Genomic DNA, 19,683 nt, shown 5'->3' with positions numbered 1-19,683 from the left:
TAATATCTCTGTTACTGTTTGCTTAGCTGTTGTCCCTTTGTGACTTTAACGGTACATTTTCATCCTGTATTTTTCTCTAGGCATCCACAGGGACAAAGATAAACCTCCCAGCTTCTCTGTTGTCCTTGAGAGTTTGAGGCGTACCTTGACAGATTACCAGAACAAGCTGGAAGATGCATCTAATGAGGTAACACTTGCACTGTTTGGCTCCACACACATAGCCTTCGGCCTGCAGCAGTACATATTACTTGCTTGTTACAAAGGTCAAAAGTATTGGGAATGTTGATTTGACAGCTTTACAGATACAAAAAATAACAAGTTGTCTGTCACTGTTCTTTCTTTAAGTGTGGCCTAAAGTCGAGTCTCACTCTCTCTTCTGTCACACTACTATTTTCAAAGTTATAAAGACTGTCACTTCTTGGTCTTCATAATTTATCTATTTTAATTTCACAAAAGAGCTATGCAACTCGTTTAGTTAATATATGTTATATTTAAATGTTAATGTGTTTTTATGAAATTTGGAATAGGTACTGGAAATTTAGGGTTTGCCAGTATTTTGGCTTAGGAGTTCTACAAATTGTAGAAGTCAATAAAAAAGAGAGAAATTAGTGTGCATTCTCTAAAGGGAGTAAAGCGTTAGAAGGTTTTAAAAACAAATATCTGTTTGATGTAGCTTGGAGGTTTTTAGTTTCCTGATTGAAAAAGCTCATGCTTTTATTTATCTTCTCTTTTGTATTGGTTAATTGTGGGTTGATAATTTTCTTGGGTATTAAAATGTTTTATGAATTTGTGCTTTAAAGATTGAAGAGTTTATTTAGTTACATCTTGTTAAATTAGAGAATATGAAGTAACTGCATTAAACACAATTAGTTAGCAAAGCAACAAACAATTGTTCCAACCAAAGACAAGCCACATAGCATGGAATTTAGTGTTTATCCCTCTGTTTATCTGTTTCTTTTATGTAATACAAAGGCCTTGAAACCCTTATATTTCCCATAAGAAGAGGCATATTTTACTTTAGTTTGCTAAGGTGAATAAAGAAGGAAAAGTGAGTCTTCTTAATGCCCTCAGTAATTGTAATTGTTCAAAAGGTATAAAAGAAAGTGACCACTGAAATAATTAAATTTCTATAAAGAGCAAACATTGCTAACTCTCAGTGAGACAAGACAGCCTGTATTGTTAGTAGTTTATGAAACTCTTCTGAGGCCTAGGTCTGGAAGCTGCAGGGTAACTAGGAACATATTACCCACAGCGAATTGTTATTTGGGAGGATGAATGTCACATGATCCTCAGCACAGTTGAAAAGTCGACTCAGCAGGCTTTGGCTTAGTAATGCGCTTTGTTGTGAACCAGTGCCAGAGACAGCAGTGGGGAGACCAAGGGGTGGCTGCAAAGAAAGCAAAAAGAGCAGTCTGACAGAAAGAAGAATGAACTGTCAAAGAAAATAAATCACAGGAGGAGCAGGACCAACTGATGACCTGCCACAAGCCTTCCCAGTAGGACAGCATGTGACCGACCCTGAAGTTGTCATATGGACTGAGAGACCAGTGAATATTCTTGTCATGTAGAAAGAACAGTCTTCTGGTCTGTCCTTTTTTCTTTCTGTATAGATACCACTGCTTCTGGCATTTTGGTCCAGTAGGATTTTAAGAATAAAGTTATATTTGTTTACAGTAAGAATGAAATCCTTTATCCAGATATCTAGTAAAAACACAATAACATTACCGACATTTTAAGCTTGAATGCTTTCTTTTCTTTTTAGCCATGTGAACTTGGGACAGAAATTACATAGTTAACCAAAAGAAATAATTTTTTAAGTCTCTGGATTACTATAAAAAGTTTGTATTTAAGTAATTGCATAAAAACATTTAAAGAGTAGCTTTTGAGTTACCCACCGTTGAAAAATATTTTAAAAGTTTACTTACATTTTCTTTCATCAGCTAAGCAACGTGAATCATGCTAAGGAGAAGGCATCTAATGAACTTGAGTCTACCAAACAGAAGGTAGAATCTCATGCTAAAAATATAAAGGTATTGTGATTTAGAATAACTTTTTCCTTTTTTATTAGGAAACAAATATAATTATTTAGGGAATATTTTTAAGCAGAGATATCTGAAAATATATCTTCCTATTTTTGATTAAGTATGTTTAGATACAATTAAAAACTTTTTGAAATGTTGGTCAAAGTAAGAAGAATGTTTTTTCATTAAAAAAATAAAACTTGATTGGAAATTGTTTTGGTTAAAGGAAAAATTCATTTCCCAGATTTAATTATAATACCATAGATTCAGAAAATGATTTAAGATTTGATATCCAGCCTTAGATACACATTCAACATATTTTACATAGCACATCAGTATTTGGGGTCAGTTTTCATCATTTTGGGGTGGAGCCATTGTTTTTAGTACATCATGCCTAGTAGTGGGCTGTGACCACACCTGGCTAAGGTCTAGGGCAACAGTTTATTTTCTGTGCTGGTCTTATGTACTACATCTTTGCAAAATTGTACTAATCGAATGTTCAGAGTTGGAGTTTTTTGGTGTTGGTTCATGTCGTTTGTCATGGACATACTTGAGTAGAATTTGTTAAGGGTAAGGAGTAAATAGTTCAGCAGAATTTTATGTCACATATTTGAGATTTCTATTGGTATTTGTAAACTTTTTTTTTTTTTTTTTTTTGCGGTACACGGGCCTCTCACTGTTGCGGCCTCTCCCGTGGCGGAGCACAGGCTCCGGACGCACAGGCCCAGTGGCCATGGCTCACGGGCCCAGCTGCTCCGCGGCATGTGGGAACTTCCCGGACCGGGGCACGAACCCGCGTCCCCTGCATCGGCAGGCGGACTCTCAACCACTGCACCACCAGGGAAGCCCTCTATTGGTATTTGGAATGTCATTGGGAAGTAAATGTTCTTATAGTAAATGTAAGAGATTTATTTTTAAAATGTTATTTACAAGTTTTAAAAAATTTGGGGGCTACCAAGTTATATTCTTATAACGAGTTGAAAGGAAAACTCAAAGAGCTTTTTGGAGTAAGTAATTAACATTTTATATTTAAATGTTATCATCTTGATACAATCTCTTTATTTGGTGTCTCCAACAGGACCTTCAGGATAAATTGGCTGATGTCAATAAAGAGTTAAGTCATTTACACACTAAATGTGCAGACAGAGAGGCTCTAATAAGCACTTTAAAAGTGGAACTACAAAATATGCTGCACTGTTGGGAGAAAGAAAACGCGCGAGCAGCCCAATCTGAAAGTGAGCTGCAGAAGCTTTCCCAGACTTTCCATAAGGATACAGAGGTATTACCTGAGACAAGATGACTGTCAGGAAAGGCCTTGCACTAATCTCAGTTTTAGAAGTTTACATCTGTCAAGTGTCTGTTTTTATTCTTATTTGATTTAATTCAAAAAATTCTTATGAGCTCTTTTGAAATCTTCATGCCAGCTGCAAAATCAGTCATTCCATTACTCTTGTATGATCCTATTTTGCAAGAGAAATAAAGTAGTTTAACCCTTTTATCACTTATACAAGTAATTTTCGCTATTAGAACATCCTATCTCAAGTAGCTATGCTCCTAACAGTCCTGTTTGCCAATGACAAAATTATTTTTTATTTCAGTAGTTTAGTAGCCTGCCATGGTGGAAAGAATCTTTTTTGTAATCAGAAAGAATTGACATGGATAGAGGTACTTTTATTTACAAACTGTGAATATGGACAAGCCACATAGCTTGGTCTCTCCACATCTTTGTTTCCTTATTTGCAAAACAGGAATAATATCTACTGTAATAGACAGTCACCTTACTCTTTATAATTGTAGGATATTAAACAAAATTTAGAAAAATACAAGTCCCACAAAGTTAAAAGTTTATTTGGATGCCCTTGAGAGTTACCTATCTGTGTTAATTTATTAATGGCTTCTTAAAATATTATGACAAACTTTTATATAACTGTATGAGCCTGTGTGAGTAGAATTGTTATCTTATATTTTCTTTTTCCCATGGGAGGTAGAGCTAGTCTAGCTAGTGTGGAGCTAGTTTATCTGAGTCGTCCTGCATATTGAGTTCATTACTCCAACAAATACGAACATGAATGCCAAGAGAGTAAAAAGGAAACATTCTTTCCACTCTTCTTACAGTCTGGGATTTAAATTGTGTCCACATGAAGGGGCTGGAATTGTTCTACACATCAGATAATGATTAAAGTAAAGGAAACTAGAAGCCTGACTGTATTGTAAAGTCAGCATGTCTACAGCATTGTGGTTAGGTTCAACATGTGTGAATTGATTTTGGATCTTGAGATTCTCTTTTCACGCCAAATGGATGATTATCATGCACGGTTCATCACAGCCCAAGCAAAAAGGACATGATGGCAACACAATGAATTACCCTTTCGGAAGAGCTCGATCACTTGGCAAAATGTGGAGAGGAACGATTTTCAGTGCCTGAATATTCTGTTTGGTTAGTTATATTTAACAAGATTTTTAAACATCTCAACTTAGTTGAAAATGCAAAAGATATCTTTAATTGCTTAAAAAAGAAAAAGACATAGCATATTTATGAAGACTCTTCTGATATCCTAACTCAAGTTTGTGGATATAACTATATATTCAAATTTTTTGGTTTTTAAATTGTTATATTTGGAAAAAAACTAAGGTGACATACAGGGAGAATTAAAGATGCACAATTTTATATATATTGGAAAACTTTCACCACAATTTCTAACTATAAAACCTTTACATATACTACATTCAGTTTTTCTTATCTGGAGGATTAGAATTCCTATTTTTTCCCCTTAAATTTTCTTCTTTTAAAAGTTTTCCTGCTGATCTGTTAAAAAATCTTGAGGGAACTTATTTTATCTACATAAAATACTCATTTTGCAGGTTCACAATTACCTTGTCTTGAGTTCCATTCTTTGACTTTATAGATGAAATGCCTTATAAAGAGAGCCATTTAGCATTTTAGTAAGTAAACTCTCCTTGTGTGTTCAAGATGGAATCAGCTTTTTACTGAATTTGTAGTATAGAGTTTCTAGGTCATTAAACAATGGATGGTTTAACTATGACAATGGCAATATAATTTTAAAGGATTTTTTAAACATATTTTTAATTGGACAGTTTTGAAAGTATATCTTGGGCAGCTATGTCCATTTTTTGGACTGTTAACTTTGTCATATTTAAACACCTACAAATGCCCAGTGTGCCAAATATGGTATGAACTTCTAAGTGGGGAAGAAAAATGAGCCCATCTTCCATCTCTTTCATAACACTCTCTGCTTTGCCTAGGGGGCTTGGGATAGATTTCCTATAAGTGGTAAGTAAACTGGAATCTCTGGAGGAGGAGGAAGGCTGAATACTTGTGTGCATGTAAAGTACAGATATTGGTATAACTTTTTCTTCAACAGAGTTGGGTAACGCTCTTCTCTTTATATTAGTTTTTTGACTTAAATAACATCTTTTTTGGTAAATGTAAATATGAAATTATAGAATTACCATACTAAGTTCCAGTTAGAAGGGCTTAGAAACAACTAGTCCAGATACCTCATGTTACAGCTGGGGAAGGTGAGGTCTGAACAGACACTTACTCAGATCACATCCTTAGCAGAACCCGGGTCTTCTGGCTTCTAGACTTGAGATTTTGGTTTTGAAAACTAAATGTAAGCAATTTCAAGTTTCTGCCTGATGCTTAATTTTGAATGTAAAAGAAGTCACCAAAATGGCAATATTCTAATACTTGAGTATCTTCATTCCTTTCCAGGATTTTTGAAATAAATTCTTCACCATGTATATTAAGTGTTTTACTTCTTACAGTGTTTATATACTGGAATTAATTTCTTTTTTTCTCGTAGGAGAAGCTAACCTTCCTTCATACCTTGTATCAGCACTTGATAGCAGGCTCTGTGCTCATAAAACAACCAGAAGGCATGCTGGATAAATTCTCTTGGTCTGAGCTTTGTGCAGTTTTGCAGGAGAATGTTGATGCCTGGATCATAGACCTCAACAGGGCTAATGAGAAGGTAACTGTCCTCAGGCACCAGATACCTCTATTAAATTCAGTGACATTTGTCCACATCACAGTATCATTAAGAGGGGCTGACATTCATCTTATTTCAAAAAGAATTTGGGTGTTAATAATTCAATACCATTAATTATGGCTTGTCTACAACTCAGTTTGATGCCATTGCTATGGGCATGTAAATGTGACTGAAGTCTGTATGAAGTCTCTGAGCTCCACTTTCTGTTCAGGACATGCTAATACTGCTAGCCAGTGTTAGCCACAGGGACCTAATTAAAAGAAAATAAATTAATCTTACTGATGAAGCAATTCAAAGAACTTAGTCATTTACATTAATAAACCAACACTTTATGTTAGCATAAAATAGAAACAAGATACAGTTATTCAAAACATGATCTTAAAATTCTTTGCTCAGGAAATAACAAGGTGTTACTTTAAAAGCACTTAAAATTTAAAAATTATGTTTATGATATTTCTTATAATATAACAAACTGTATATTGCAAAACCCATTCAGTGCTTTAGAATGTAAGAAGGATGTATTGTAGGAGAAAACAGTAGACTATTATGGCGCCTTTATCATTCACAAACCTAGGAATTCAGTCTTTCAAAAAAAAAAATGAAAAAACCTCATTTTGGTTATTGAAAATGAAAGTGGCTTAGCAGTCTAGTGTATTCCTCCATTAAAGGTATTGATTCTTATCCCAGCTCTATTGAACTAGTCAGAACTATATTTATGTGATCTAGTTTCCAGATCTTAGTTGCAGTGACATTTGCTCTTAAGGGACACAGAGAGAAAAACTGTTCCCTAAGTTTTTTTTTCATTACTTCTGTTGAAGTAATGAAATAGCATCTTGGCCCAGTTTTAGAGTAAGAGCATTTTGTCTTGGTCCGATTGGCAAACAATCATAGGCACTGAGAAGTAGGATTGAGGAAATGAGGGAATAAATTGTGAGAAGTGGAGATGCTGTTCTTTTTTTTTTACATCTTTATTAGAGTATAATTTCTTAACAATGGTGTGTTAGTTTCTGCTTTATAACAAATTTAATCAGTTATACATATACATATGTTCCCATATCCCTTCCCTCTTGCGTCTCCCTCCCACCCTCCCTATCCCACCTCTCCAGGCGGTCACAAAGCACCTAGCTGATCTCCCTGTGCTATGTGGCTGCTTCCCACTAGCTATCTACCTTACGTTTGGTAGTGTATATATGTCCATGCCTCTCTTTCGCTTTGTCACAGCTTACCCTTCCCCCTTCCCATATCCTCAAGTCCATTCTCTAGTAGGTCTGTGTCTTTATTCCTGTCTTACGCCTATGTTCTTCATGACATTTTTTTTCTTAAATTCCATATATATGTGTCAGCATACAGTATTTGTCTTTCTCTTTCTGACTTACTTCACTCTGTATGACAGACTCTAGGTCCGTCCACCTCATTACAAATAGCTCAGTTTCGTTTCTTTTTATGGCTGAGTAATATTCCATTGTATATATGTGCCACATCTTCTTTATCCATTCATCCGATGATGGACACTTAGGTTGTTTCCATCTCCGGGCTATTATAAATAGGGCTGTTATGAACATTTTGGTACATGACTCTTTTTGAATTATGGTTTTCTCAGGGTATATGCCTAGTAGTGGGATTGCTGGGTCATATGGTAGTTCTATTTGTAGTTTTTTAAGGAACCTCCATACTGTTCTCCATACTGGCTGTACCAATTCACATTCCCACCAGCAGTGCAAGAGTGTTCCCTTTTTTCCACACCCTCTCCAGCATTTATTGTTTCTAGATTTCTTGATGATGGCCATTCTGACTGGTGTGAGATGATATCTCATTGTACTTTTGATTTGCATTTCTCTAATGATTAAAGATGTTGAGCATCCTTTCATGTGTTTGTTGGCAGTCTGTATATCTTCTGTGGAGAAATGTCTATTTAGGTCTTCTGCCCATTTTTGGATTAGGTTGTTTGTTTTTTTGCTATTGAGCTGCATGAGCTGCTTATAAATTTTGGAGATTAATCCTTTGTCAGTTGCTTCATTTGCAAATATTTTCTCCCATTCTAAGGGTTGTCTTTTGGTCTTATTTATGGTTTCCTTTGCTGTACAAAAGCTTTTAAGTTTCATTAGGTCCCATGTGTTTATTTTTGTCTTTATTTCCATTTCTCTAGGAGGTGGGTCCAAAAGGATCTTGCTGTGATTTATGTCATAGAGTGTTCTGCCTATGTTTTCCTCTAAGAGTTTGATAGTGTCTGGCCTTACATTTAGGTCTTTAATCCATTTTGAGCTTATTTTTGTGTATGGTGTTAGGGAGTGATCTAATCTCATACTTCTACATGTCCCTGTCCAGTTTTCCCAGCACCACTTATTGAAGAGACTGTCCTTTCTGCACTGTACATTCCTGCCTCCTTTATTAAAGATAAGGTGACCATATGTGTGTGGGTTTATCTCTGGGCTTTCTATACTGTTCCATTGATCTATCTTTCTGTTTTTGTGCCAGTACCATACTCTCTTGATTACTGTAGCTTTGTAGTATAGTCTGAAGTCAGGGAGCCTGATTCCTCCAGCTTCATTTTTCATTCTCAAGATTGCTTTGGCTATTCGGGGTCTTTTGTGTTTCCATACAAATTGTGAAATTTTTTGTTCTAGTTCTGTGAAAAATGCCATTGGTAGTTTGATAGGGATTGCATTGAATCTGTAGATTGCTTTGGGTAGTAGAGTCATTTTCACAATGTTGATTCTTCCAATCCAAGAACATGGTATATCTCTCCATCTATTTGTATCATCTTTAATTTCTTTCATCAGTGTCTTATAATTTTCTGCATACAGGTCTTTTGTCTCCTTAGGTAGGTTTATTCCTAGATATTTTATCTTTTTGTTGCAGTGGTAAATGGGAGTGTTTTCTTGATTTCACTTTCAGATTTTTCATCATTAGTATATAGGAATGCCAGAGATTTCTGTGCATTAATTTTGTATCCTGCTACTTTACCAAATTCATTGATTAGCTCTAGTAGTTTCTGGTAGCATCTTTAGGATTCTCTATGTATAGTATCATGTCATCTGCAAACAGTGACAGCTTTACTTCTTCTTTTCCGATTTGGATTCCTTTTATTTCCTTTACTTCTCTGATTGCTGTGGCTAAAACTTCCAAAACTATGTTGAATAAGAGTGGTGAGAGTGGGCAACCTTGTCTTGTTCCTGATCTTAGTGGAAATGGTTTAAGTTTTTCACCATTGAGGACGATGCTGGCTGTGGGTTTGTCATATATGGCCTTTATTATGTTGAGGAAAGTTCCCTCTATGCCTACTTTCTGCAGGGTTTTTATCATAACTGGGTGTTGAATTTTGTCGAAAGCTTTCTCTGCATCTATTGAGATGATCATATGGTTTTTCTCCTTCAATTTGTTAATATGGTGTATCACGTTGATTGATTTGCATATATTGAAGAATCCTTGCATTCCTGGAATAAACCCCACTTGATCATGGTGTATGATCCTTTTAATGTGCTGTTGGATTCTGTTTGCTAGTATTTTGTTGAGGATTTTTGCATCTATGTTCATCAGTGATATTGGCCTGTAGTTTTCTTTCTTTGTGACATCCTTGTCTGGTTTTGGTATCAGGGTGATGGTGACCTCGTAGAATGAGTTTGGGAGTGTTCCTCCCTCTGCTATATTTTGGAAGAGTTTGAGAAGGATAGGCGTTAGCTCTTGCCTAATTGTTTGATAGAATTCCCCTGTGAAGCCATCTGGTCCTGGGCTTTGGAAGGAAGATTTTTAATCGCAGTTTCAATTTCAGTGCTTGTGATTGGTCTGTTCATATTTTCTATTTCTTCCTGATTCAGTCTTGGCAGGTTGTGCATTTCTAAGAATTTGTCCATTTCTTCCACGTTGTCCATTTTCTTGGCATAGAGTTGCTTGTAGTAATCTCTCATGATCTTTTGTATTTCTACAGTGTCAGTTGTTACTTCTCCTTTTTCATTTCTAATTCTATTGATTTGAGTCTTCTCCCTTTTTTTCTTGATGAGTCTGGCTAATGGTTTATCAATTTTGTTTATCTTCTCAAAGAACCAGCTTTTAGTTTTATTGATCTTTGCTATCGTTTCCTTCATTTCTTTTTCATTTATTTCTGATCTGATTTTTATGATTTCTTTCCTTCTGCTAACTTTGGGATGTTTTTGTTCTTCTTTCTCTAATTGCTTTAGGTGCAAGGTTAGGTTGTTTATTCAAGATGTTTCCTGTTTCTTAAGGTGGGATTGTATTGCTATAAACTTCCCTCTTAGAACTGCTTTTGCTGCATCCCATAGGTTTTGGGTCATCGTGTCTCCATTGTCATTTGTTTCTAGGTATTTTTAAATTTCCTCTTTGATTTCTTCAGTGATCACTTCATTATTAAGTAGTGTATTGTTTAGCCTCCATGTGTTTGTATTTTTTACAGATCTTTTCTGTAATTGATATCTAGTCTCAGCATTGTGGTCGGAAAAGATACTTGATACAATTTCAATTTTCTTAAATTTACCAAGGCTTGATTTGTGACCCAAGATATGATCTATCCTGGAGAATGTTCCATGAGCACTTGAGGAAAATGTGTATTCTGTTGTTTTTGGATGGAATGTCCTATAAATATCAATTAAGTCCATCTTGTTTAATGTATCATTTAAAGCTTGTGTTTCCTTATTTATTTTCATTTTGGATGATCTGTCCATTGGTGAAAGTGGGGTGTTAAAGTCCCCTACTATGAATGTGTTACTGTCGATTTCCCCTTTTATGGCTGTTAGTATTTGCCTTATGTATTGTGGTGCTCCTATGTTGGGTGCATAAATATTTACAATTGTTATATCTTCTTCTTGGATCGATCCCTTGATCATTATGTAGTGTCCTTCTTTGTCTCTTGTCATAGTCTTTATTTTAGAGTCTATTTTGTCTGATATGAGAATTGCTACTCCAGCTTTCTTTTGGTTTCCATTTGCATGGAATATCTTTTTCCATCCCCTTACTTTCAGTCTGTATGTGTCTCTAGGTCTGAAGTGGGTCTCTTGTAGACAGCATATATATGGGTCTTGTTTTTGTATCCATTCAGCCAATCTGTGTCTTTTGGTGGGAGCATTTAGTCCATTTATGTTTAAGGTAATTATCGATATGTATGTTCCTATTCCCATTTTCTTAATTGTTTTGGGTTCGTTATTGTAGGTCTTTTCCTTCTGTTTTGTTTCTTGCCTAGAGAAGTTCCTTTAGCATTTGTTGTAAAGCTGGTTTGGTGGTGCTGAGCTCTCTCAGCTTTTGCTTGTCTGAAAAGGTTTTAATTTCTCCATCAAATCTGAATGAGATCCTTGCTGGGTAGAGTAATCTTGGTTGCAGGTTTTTCTCCTTCAACACTTTAAATATGTCCTGCCAGTCCCTTCTGGCTTGCAGAGTTTCTGCTGACAGAGCAGCTGTTAAACTTATGGGGATTCCCTTGTGTGTTATTTGTTGTTTTTGCCTTGCTGCTTTTAATGTTTCCTTTGTATTTAATTTTTGACAGTTTGATTAATATGTGTCTTGGCGGGCCTCCCTGGTGGCGCAAGTGGTTGAGAGTCCGCCTGCCGATGCAGGGGATACGGGTTCGTGCCCCGGTCTGGGAGGATCCCATGTGCCGTGGAGCGGCTGGGCCCGTGAGCCATGGCCGCTGAGCCTGCGCGTCTGGAGCCTGCGCGTCCGGAGCCTGTGCTCCGCAACGGGGGAGGCCACAGCAGTGAGAGGCCCGCATACCGCAAAAAAAAAAAAAAAAAAAAAAAAAATATGTGTCTTGGCATATTTCTCCTTGGATTTATCCTGTATGGGACTCTCTGTGCCTCCTGGACTTGACTGACTATTTCATTTCCCATATTAGGGAAGTTTTCAAGTATAATCTCTTCAAATATTTTCTCAGTCCCTTTCTTTTTCTCTTCTTCTTCTGGAACCCCTATAATTCGAATGTTGGTGTGTTTAATGTTGTCCCAGAGGTCTCTGAGACTGTCCTCAGTTGTTTTCATTCTTTTTTCTTTCTTCTGCTCTGCAGTAGTTATTTCCACTATTTTATCTTCCACGTCACTTATCCGTTCTTCTGCCTCAGTTATTCTGCTATTGATCGCATCTAGAGTATTTTTCATTTCACTTATTGTGTTTTTAATCATTGCTTGATTCATCTTTAGTTCTTCTAGGTCCTTGTTAACTGTTTCTTGCATTTTGTCTATTCTATTTCCAAGATTTTGGATCATCTTTACTATCATTATTCTGAATTCTTTTTCAGGTAGACTGCCTATTTCCTCTTCATTTGTTAGGTCTGGTGGGTTTTTATCTTGCTCCTTCTCCTGCTGTGTGTTTTTCTGTCTTCTCATTTTGCTTATCTTACTGTGTTTGGGGTCTCCTTTTTGCAGGCTGCAGGTTCATAGTTCCCGTTGTTTTTGGTGTCTGTCCCCAGTGGCTAAGGTTGGTTCAGTGGGTTGTGAGGCTTCCTGGTGTAGGGGACTAGTGCCTGTGTTCTGGTGGATGAGGCTGGATCTTGGCTTTCTGGTGGGCAAGTCCACGTTTGGTGGTGTGTTTTGGGGTGTCTGTGGACTTTTTATGACTTTAGGCAGCCTCTCTGCTAATGGGTGGCATTGTGTTCCTGTCTTGCTAGTTGTTTGGCATAGGGTGTCCAGCACTGTAGCTTGCTGGTTGTTGAGTGAAGCTGGGTGCTGGTGTTGAGATGGAGATCTCTGGAAGATTTTCGCCGTCTGATATTATGTGGAGCTGGGAGGTCTCTTGTGGACCAGTGTCCTGAAGTTGGCTCTCCCACCTCAGAGGCACAGCACTGACTCCTGGCTCCTCAATTTGGGATGATTTGTTGTCTATTCATGTATTCCACAGATGCAGGGTACATCAAGTTGATTATGGAGCTTTAGTCCGCTGCTTCTGAGGCTGCTGGGAGAGATTTCCCTTTCTCTTCTTTGTTCTCACAGCTCCCGGGTCTCAGCTTTGGATTTGGCCCCACCTCTCCGTGTAGGTCGCCGGAGGGCATCTGTTCTTCGCCCAGACAGGACAGGGTTAAAGGAGCAGCCGCTTCGGGGACCCTCGCTCACTCAGGCCGGGGGGGAGGGAGGGGCACGGAGGGCGGGGTGAGCCTGCGGCGGCAGAAGCCAGCGTGACATTGCACCAGCCGGAGGCGCCCCGTGCGTTCTCCCAGGGAAGCCGTCCCTGGATCCTGGGACCCCGGCAGTGACGGGCTGCACAGTCTCCCCGGAAGGGAGGCGTGGACAGTGACCTGCGCTCGCACACAGGCCTCATGGTGGCGGCAGCAGCCCCAGCGTCCCAAGCCCGTCTCTGGGGTCCGTGCTTTCAGCCGCGGCTTGCGCCTGTCTCCAGAGCTCCTTTAAGCAGCGCTCTTAATCCCCTCTCCTCGTGCACCAGGAAACAAAGAGGGAAGAAAAAGTCTCTTGCCTCTTCGGCAGCTCCATACTTTTCCCTGGACTCCCTCCCGGCTAGCTGTGGTGCATTAGCCCCTTCAGGCTGTGTTCACGCCGCCAGCCCCAGTCCTCTCCCTGCTCTCCGACCGAAGCCCGAGCCTCAGCTCCCAGCGCTGCCCGCCCCGGCGGGCGAGCAGACAAGACTCTCGGGCTGGTGAGTGCCGGTTGGCACCGATCTTCTGTGTGGGAATCTCTCCGCTTTGCCCTACCCAGGTACGTGGGGAGTTTCTTGCCTTTTGGGAGGTGTGAGGTCTTCTGCCAGCGTTCAGTAGGTGTTCTGTAGGAGTTGTTCCTAAATCACTTCTTATCTCGGAGATGCTGTTCTTGATTGTGACTATGTGTATAACGGATTTGAAAAGTACTGATAATGAAAATGAGTACATGTTTTAATCCTCTGAGATGGTATTGTGTTTTAATAGATTTTCATAGTTTCAAACATCATTAATTGTTATACACGTTAGATGATGAGGATTTTCTCTCCATTGTTTTGAATGTGAAATAAAAAATGGTTGGAACATTCTGCTTTATTATATGTAAAATGTTTGTAGATTTGTAAATCTCATTTAAATACTTCCTTTCCCATTGAGATATCTGAAGAGTTTGAGCTTTGGCTCTAGAAGTTAAAATATTCTTCTTAATTTTCTCAGTAAAATTGATTATAGAATAAGTAACATTATTAGAGAAAAAGAATAGATGTCATCTATGCATGCAATTTACACATTTTCTGCTAAAATATAATTTTGTTCTACTAATTCCTGTTTCTTAATTTTTTTTTCATTTTAACTTAAAATTTTTATATGATCTTAAGGAATAAAATGTAGTATAAAATTCTGGAATAGATTTTGGGGGGAGATGATACAAAGGACTTGTTTGTGAGCCTATCTTATTTGTTGCATTTCCCCAATTAGATACGTCATCTAGAGTATATCTGTAAAAACAAGTCTGATACGATGAGAGAGCTTCAGCAAACCCAGGAGGACACCTTTAACAAAGTGTCAGAGCAGATCAAAGCCCAGGAGAGCTGCTGGCACAAGCAAAAGAAGGAACTGGAGCTGCAGTACTCCGAACTCCTCCTGGAAGTACGGAAGAGGGCACAGGTATGCTACTTCCACAAAGAGCTTTAAAACGGAATGCTCAATCTTTTACTTCTAAGTGTTTTCTTTCAGTACCCATGCCAAGTCAGTTACAACTTTGGAGAACCACACAGAACTTGCTTGTTAGGTACACATACATATGATCATGCAGACACACACACGCACACAAATGGGCCTGTGTGCACTCCGGCGTATTACGGATTGTCTTTTATTTAAGTTTGGAAGTAGATGGGTTTCTGGTTAAAACATCCTAGAATATGTGGATCAATTAAATACTAAAATAGTATTTCCCTTATTTTAGAAATAAAGGTTAAGAAACTTTGGTAAAATATTGTCTCTTTTAGTGTAGATATCCTTTGGTCCAGCTTATTCCATTCGTGGGGGTTTTTATGTGAACCATCATTTTAATCCATGTGGGGTTGAATTTGTCATACCTCCTAACATTGTTGAAGGACTAGAGTTGTAGTTGTAGACCCAGTAGCAAACTATTGTCTGTGAGATATAATATGTCCTCTACGTTGGATTCGATTGAGAACAGAAATTATGGGTAGTTAACAGAACTATATTTTTTTCCAGTGCAAAATATTGTCAACATAATCTGTATGGTTAACCGTCATCCCTGCCCAATGAGGAATAACAAAGATAGTGTGTACTTTTTTTTGTATTGAATTTAATAATTGGTCACTTGTTCTCAAGATAAATACCTAGAAACCAGAAGGCTGTATATTTTTCTCATACTTGATTCAGTATATATCTTCTTTATTTGATCCACTCATGCTTATCTTGGCAAGTCTAATTAAAAAAGGAAACCACATCTTATTTTACTTTATTTTTATTTATTTATTTTGTTATTCACTTTATAATTTTTTTCCTTTCTCTTTTTCTTTTGAATTTTATTTATTTACTTTTTATACAGCAGGTTCTTATTGGTTACCTATTTTATACATATTTATACATTTATACATACATACATATTAGTATATACATGTCAATCCCAATCTCCCAATTCATCCACCACCATCACGCCTCCCCTCTACCCGCTTTACCCCCTTGGTGTCCATACGTTTGTTTTCTGCATCTGTGTCTCTATTTCTGCTTTGCAAACCAGTTCATCTTTGCTATTTTTCTAGACTCCACGTATATGCGTTAACATACAATATTTGTTTTTCTCTTTCAGACTTACTTCACTCTGTATGACAGTCTCTAGGTCCATCCACGTCTCTGCAAATGACCCAATTTTGTTCCTTTTTTATGGTGGAGTAATATTCCATTGTATACGTGTACCACATCTTCTTTATCCATTTGTCTGTTGATGTCATTTAGGTTGCTTCCATGACCTGGCTATTGTAAAAAGTGCTGCAATGAACACTGAGGTGCATGTGTCTTTTTGAATTATGGTTTTCTCAGGGTATATGCCCAGTAGTGGGATTGCTGGGTCATATGGTAATTCTATTTTTAGTTTTTTAAGGAACCTCCATACTGTTCTCCATAGTGGCTGTATCCATTTACATCCCCACCAACAGTGCAGGAGGGTTCCCTTTTTACCACACCCTCTCCAGCATATACTGTTTGTAGATTTTTTGATGATGTCCATTCTAACTGGTGTGAGGTGATACCTCACTGTAGCTTTGAGTTGCATTTCTCTAATGATTAGTGATGTTGAGCAGCTTTTCGTGTGCTTCTCGGCCATCTGTATGTCTTCTTTGGAGAAATGTCTATATAGGTCTCCTGCCCATTTTTTAATGGGGTTGTTTGTTCTTTTAATATTGAGCTGCATGAGCTGTTTATATATTTTGGAGATTAATCCTTTGTTGACTCGTTTGCAAATACTTTCTCCCATTCTGAGGGTTGTCTTTTCGTCTTGTTTATAGTTTCCTTTGATGTGCAAAAGCTCGTTAAGTTTCATTAGGTCCCATTTGTTTATTTTTGTTTTTACTCCTAGGAGGTGGGTCAAAAAAGGTCTTGCTGTGATTTATGTGAACCAGTATTCTTCCTATGTTTTCCTCTAAGAGTTTTATAGTTTCCGGGCTTATATTTAGGTCTCTAATCCATTTTGAGTTTATTTTTGTGTATGGTGTTAGGGAGTGTTCTAATTTCATTCTTTTACATGTAGCTGTCCAGTTTTCCCAGCATCACTTATTGAAGAGGCTGTCTTTTCTCCTTTGTATATCCTTGCCTCCTTTGTCATTCATTAATTGACCATAGGTGCATGGGTTTGTCTGTGGGATTTCTATCCTGTTCCATTGATCTGTATTTCTGTTTTTGTGCCAGTACAATATTGTCTTGATGACTGTAGCTTTGTGGTATAGTCTGAAGTCAGGGATTCTGATTACTCCAGCTCTGTTTTTTTCCCCTCAAGACTGCTTTGGCTATTCTGGGTCTTTTCTGTCTCCATATAAATTTGAAGATTTTTTTGTTCTAGTTCTGTAAAAAATGCCATTGGTAATTTGATAGGGATTGCTTTGAATCTGTAGATTGCTTTGGGTAGTATAGTCATTTTCACAATGTTGATTCATCCAATCCAAGAACATGGTATATCTCTCCATCAGATTGTGTCATCTTTGATTTCTTTCATCAGTGTCTTATAGTTTTCTGAGTACAGGTCTTTTACCTCCTTAGGTAGGTTTATTCCTAGGTATTTTATTCTTTTGTTGCGATGGTGAATGGGAGTGTTTCTTTAATTTCTCTTTCTGATCTTTCGTTGTTAGTGTATAAGAATGCAAGAGATTTCTGTGCATTACATTTGTATCCTGGAATCTTACCAAATTCATTGATTAGTTCTAGTAGTTTTTAGTTTTCTGCTGGCAACTTTAGGGTTCTCTATGTATAGGATCATGTCATCTGAAAACTGTGACAGTTTTACTTCTTTTCTGATTTAGATTCCTTTTATTTCTTTTTCTTCTCTGAATGCTGTGGCTAAAACTTCCAAAGCTATGTTGAATAATGGTGGTGAAAGTGGGCCACCTTGTCTTTTTCCTGATCTTAGAGGAAATGCTTTCAGTTTTTCACCATTGAGAATGATGTTTGCTGTGGGTTGTCATATATGGCCTTTATTATGTTGAGGTAGGTTCCCTCTATGCCCACTTTCCGGAGAGTTTTTATCATAAATGGGTGTTGAAATTTTTTCAAAAGCTTTTTCTGCATCTATTGAGATGATCATATAGTTTTTATTCTTCAATTTGTTAATATGGTTTACCACTTTGATTGATTTGAGTATATTGAAGAATACGTGCATCCCTGGGATAAATGCCACCTGATCGTGGTGTATGATCCTTTTAATGTGTTGTTAGATTCTGTTTGCTAGTATTTTGTTGAGGATTTTTGCATCTATATTCATCAGTGATATTGGTCTGTAACTTTCTTTTTTTGTGACATCTTTGTCTGGTTTTGGTATCAGGGTTATGGTGGCCTCATAGAATGAGTTTGGGAGTGTTCCTTCCTCTGCAATTTTTTGGAAGAGTTTGAGAAGGATGGGTGTTAGCTCTTCTCTAAATGTTTGATAGAATTCACCTGTGAAGCCATCTGGTCCTGGACTTTTGTTTGTCGGGAGATTTTTAATCACAGTTTCAATTTCATTACTTGTGATTGGTCTGTTCATATTTCCTATTTCTTCCTGGTTCAGTCTTGGAAGGTGATACCTTTCTAAGAATTTGTCCGTTTCTTACAGGTTGTTCATTTTATTTGCATAGAGTTGCTTGTAGTAGTCTCTTAGGATGCTTTGTATTTCTGCACTCTGTTGTAACTTCTTTTTCATTTCTCATTTTATTGATTTGAGTCCTCTCCCTCTTTTTCTTGATGAGTCTGGCTAATGGTTTATCAATTTTGTTTATCTTCTCAAAGAACCAGCTTTTAGTTTTATTGATCTTTGCTATTGTTTTCTTTGTTTCTATTTCATTTCTTTCTGCTGCTCTGATCTTTACCTTCTGCTAACTTTGGGTTTTGTTCTTCTTTCTCTAGTTCCTTTAGGTGTAAGTTTAGATTGTTTACTTGAGATTTTTCTTGTTTCTTGAGGTAGGCTTGTATAGCTATAAAGTTCCCTCTTAGAACTGCTTTTGCTGCATCCCATAGGTGTTGGATCATCATGTTTTCATTGTCATTTGTCTCTAGGTAGTTTTTGATTTCCTCTTTGATTTCTTCATTCATCTCTTGGTTGTTTAATAATGTATTGTTTAGCCTCCATGTGTTTGTGATTTTTACGTTTTTTCCCCTGTAATTGATTTCTAATCTCATAGTGTTGTGGTCAAAAAAGATGCTTGATATGATTTCAGTTTTCTTAAATTTACTGAGGCTTGATTTGTGACCCAATATGTGATCTATCCTGGAGAATGTTCCATGCGCACTTGAGAAGAAAGTGTAATCTGCTGTTTTTGTATGGAATGTCCTATAAATATCAATTTAATCTATCTGGTCTATTGTGGCATTTAAAGCTTCTGTTTCCTTGTTTATTTTCATTTTGGATGATCTGTCCATTGGTGTAAGTGAGGTGTTAACGTCCCCCACCATTATTGTGTTACTGTTGATTGCCTCTTTTATAGGTGTTAGCAGTTGCCTTATGTATTGAGGTGCTCCTATGTTGGGTGCATATATATTTATAATTGTTATATCTTCTTCTTGGATTGATCCGTTGATCATTATGTAGTGTCCTTCCTTGTCTCTTTTTATTTATTTATTTATTTTATTTTTTTTTTGCGGTACACGGGCCTCTCACTGTTGTGGCCTCTCCCGTTGCTGAGCACAGGCTCCGGACATGCAGGCCCAGCAGCCATGGCTCACGGGCCTAGCCGCTCTGCGGCATGTGGGATCGTCCCAGACCAGGGCACGAACCCGCATCCCCTGCATTGGCAGGCGGATTCTCAACCACTGCGCCACCAGGGAAGCCCCTTCCTTGTCTCTTGTAACATTCTTTATTTTAAAGTCTATTTTATCTGATATGAGTATAGCTACTCCAGCTTTTTTTTGATTTCCATTTGCATGGAATATCTTTTTCCATCCCCTCACTTTTAGTCTGTATGTGTCCCTAGGTCTGAGGTGGGTCTCTTGTAGACAGCATATATATGGGTCTTGTGTTTGTATCCATTCAGTGAGCCTGTCTTTTGGTTGGAGTATTTAATCCATTCACATT

The 19,683-nt window shown here is 37.6% G+C and overlaps 1 protein-coding gene across 1 annotated transcript in view; it reads left to right on the top strand.

Annotated features, from left to right (window-relative positions):
- Positions 1-19,683, top strand: part of CCDC171 (coiled-coil domain containing 171) — a 346,670-nt gene that overhangs the window by 130,547 nt on the left and 196,440 nt on the right. Inside the window, exons 13-17 of the mRNA XM_060101112.1 lie at positions 81-187; positions 1,941-2,030; positions 3,100-3,300; positions 5,849-6,016; positions 14,376-14,564. Of these exons, the coding sequence (XP_059957095.1) occupies positions 81-187; positions 1,941-2,030; positions 3,100-3,300; positions 5,849-6,016; positions 14,376-14,564 (755 nt within the window). The remainder of the gene's footprint in view (positions 1-80; positions 188-1,940; positions 2,031-3,099; positions 3,301-5,848; positions 6,017-14,375; positions 14,565-19,683) is intronic.

Source organism: Mesoplodon densirostris, chromosome 6, assembly GCF_025265405.1.
Source record: "Mesoplodon densirostris isolate mMesDen1 chromosome 6, mMesDen1 primary haplotype, whole genome shotgun sequence".
NCBI classification, from domain to species: Eukaryota; Metazoa; Chordata; class Mammalia; order Artiodactyla; family Ziphiidae; genus Mesoplodon; species Mesoplodon densirostris.
Note: the sequence above shows the minus strand (reverse complement) of the source record. Positions and strands in the feature narration are given on the sequence as shown.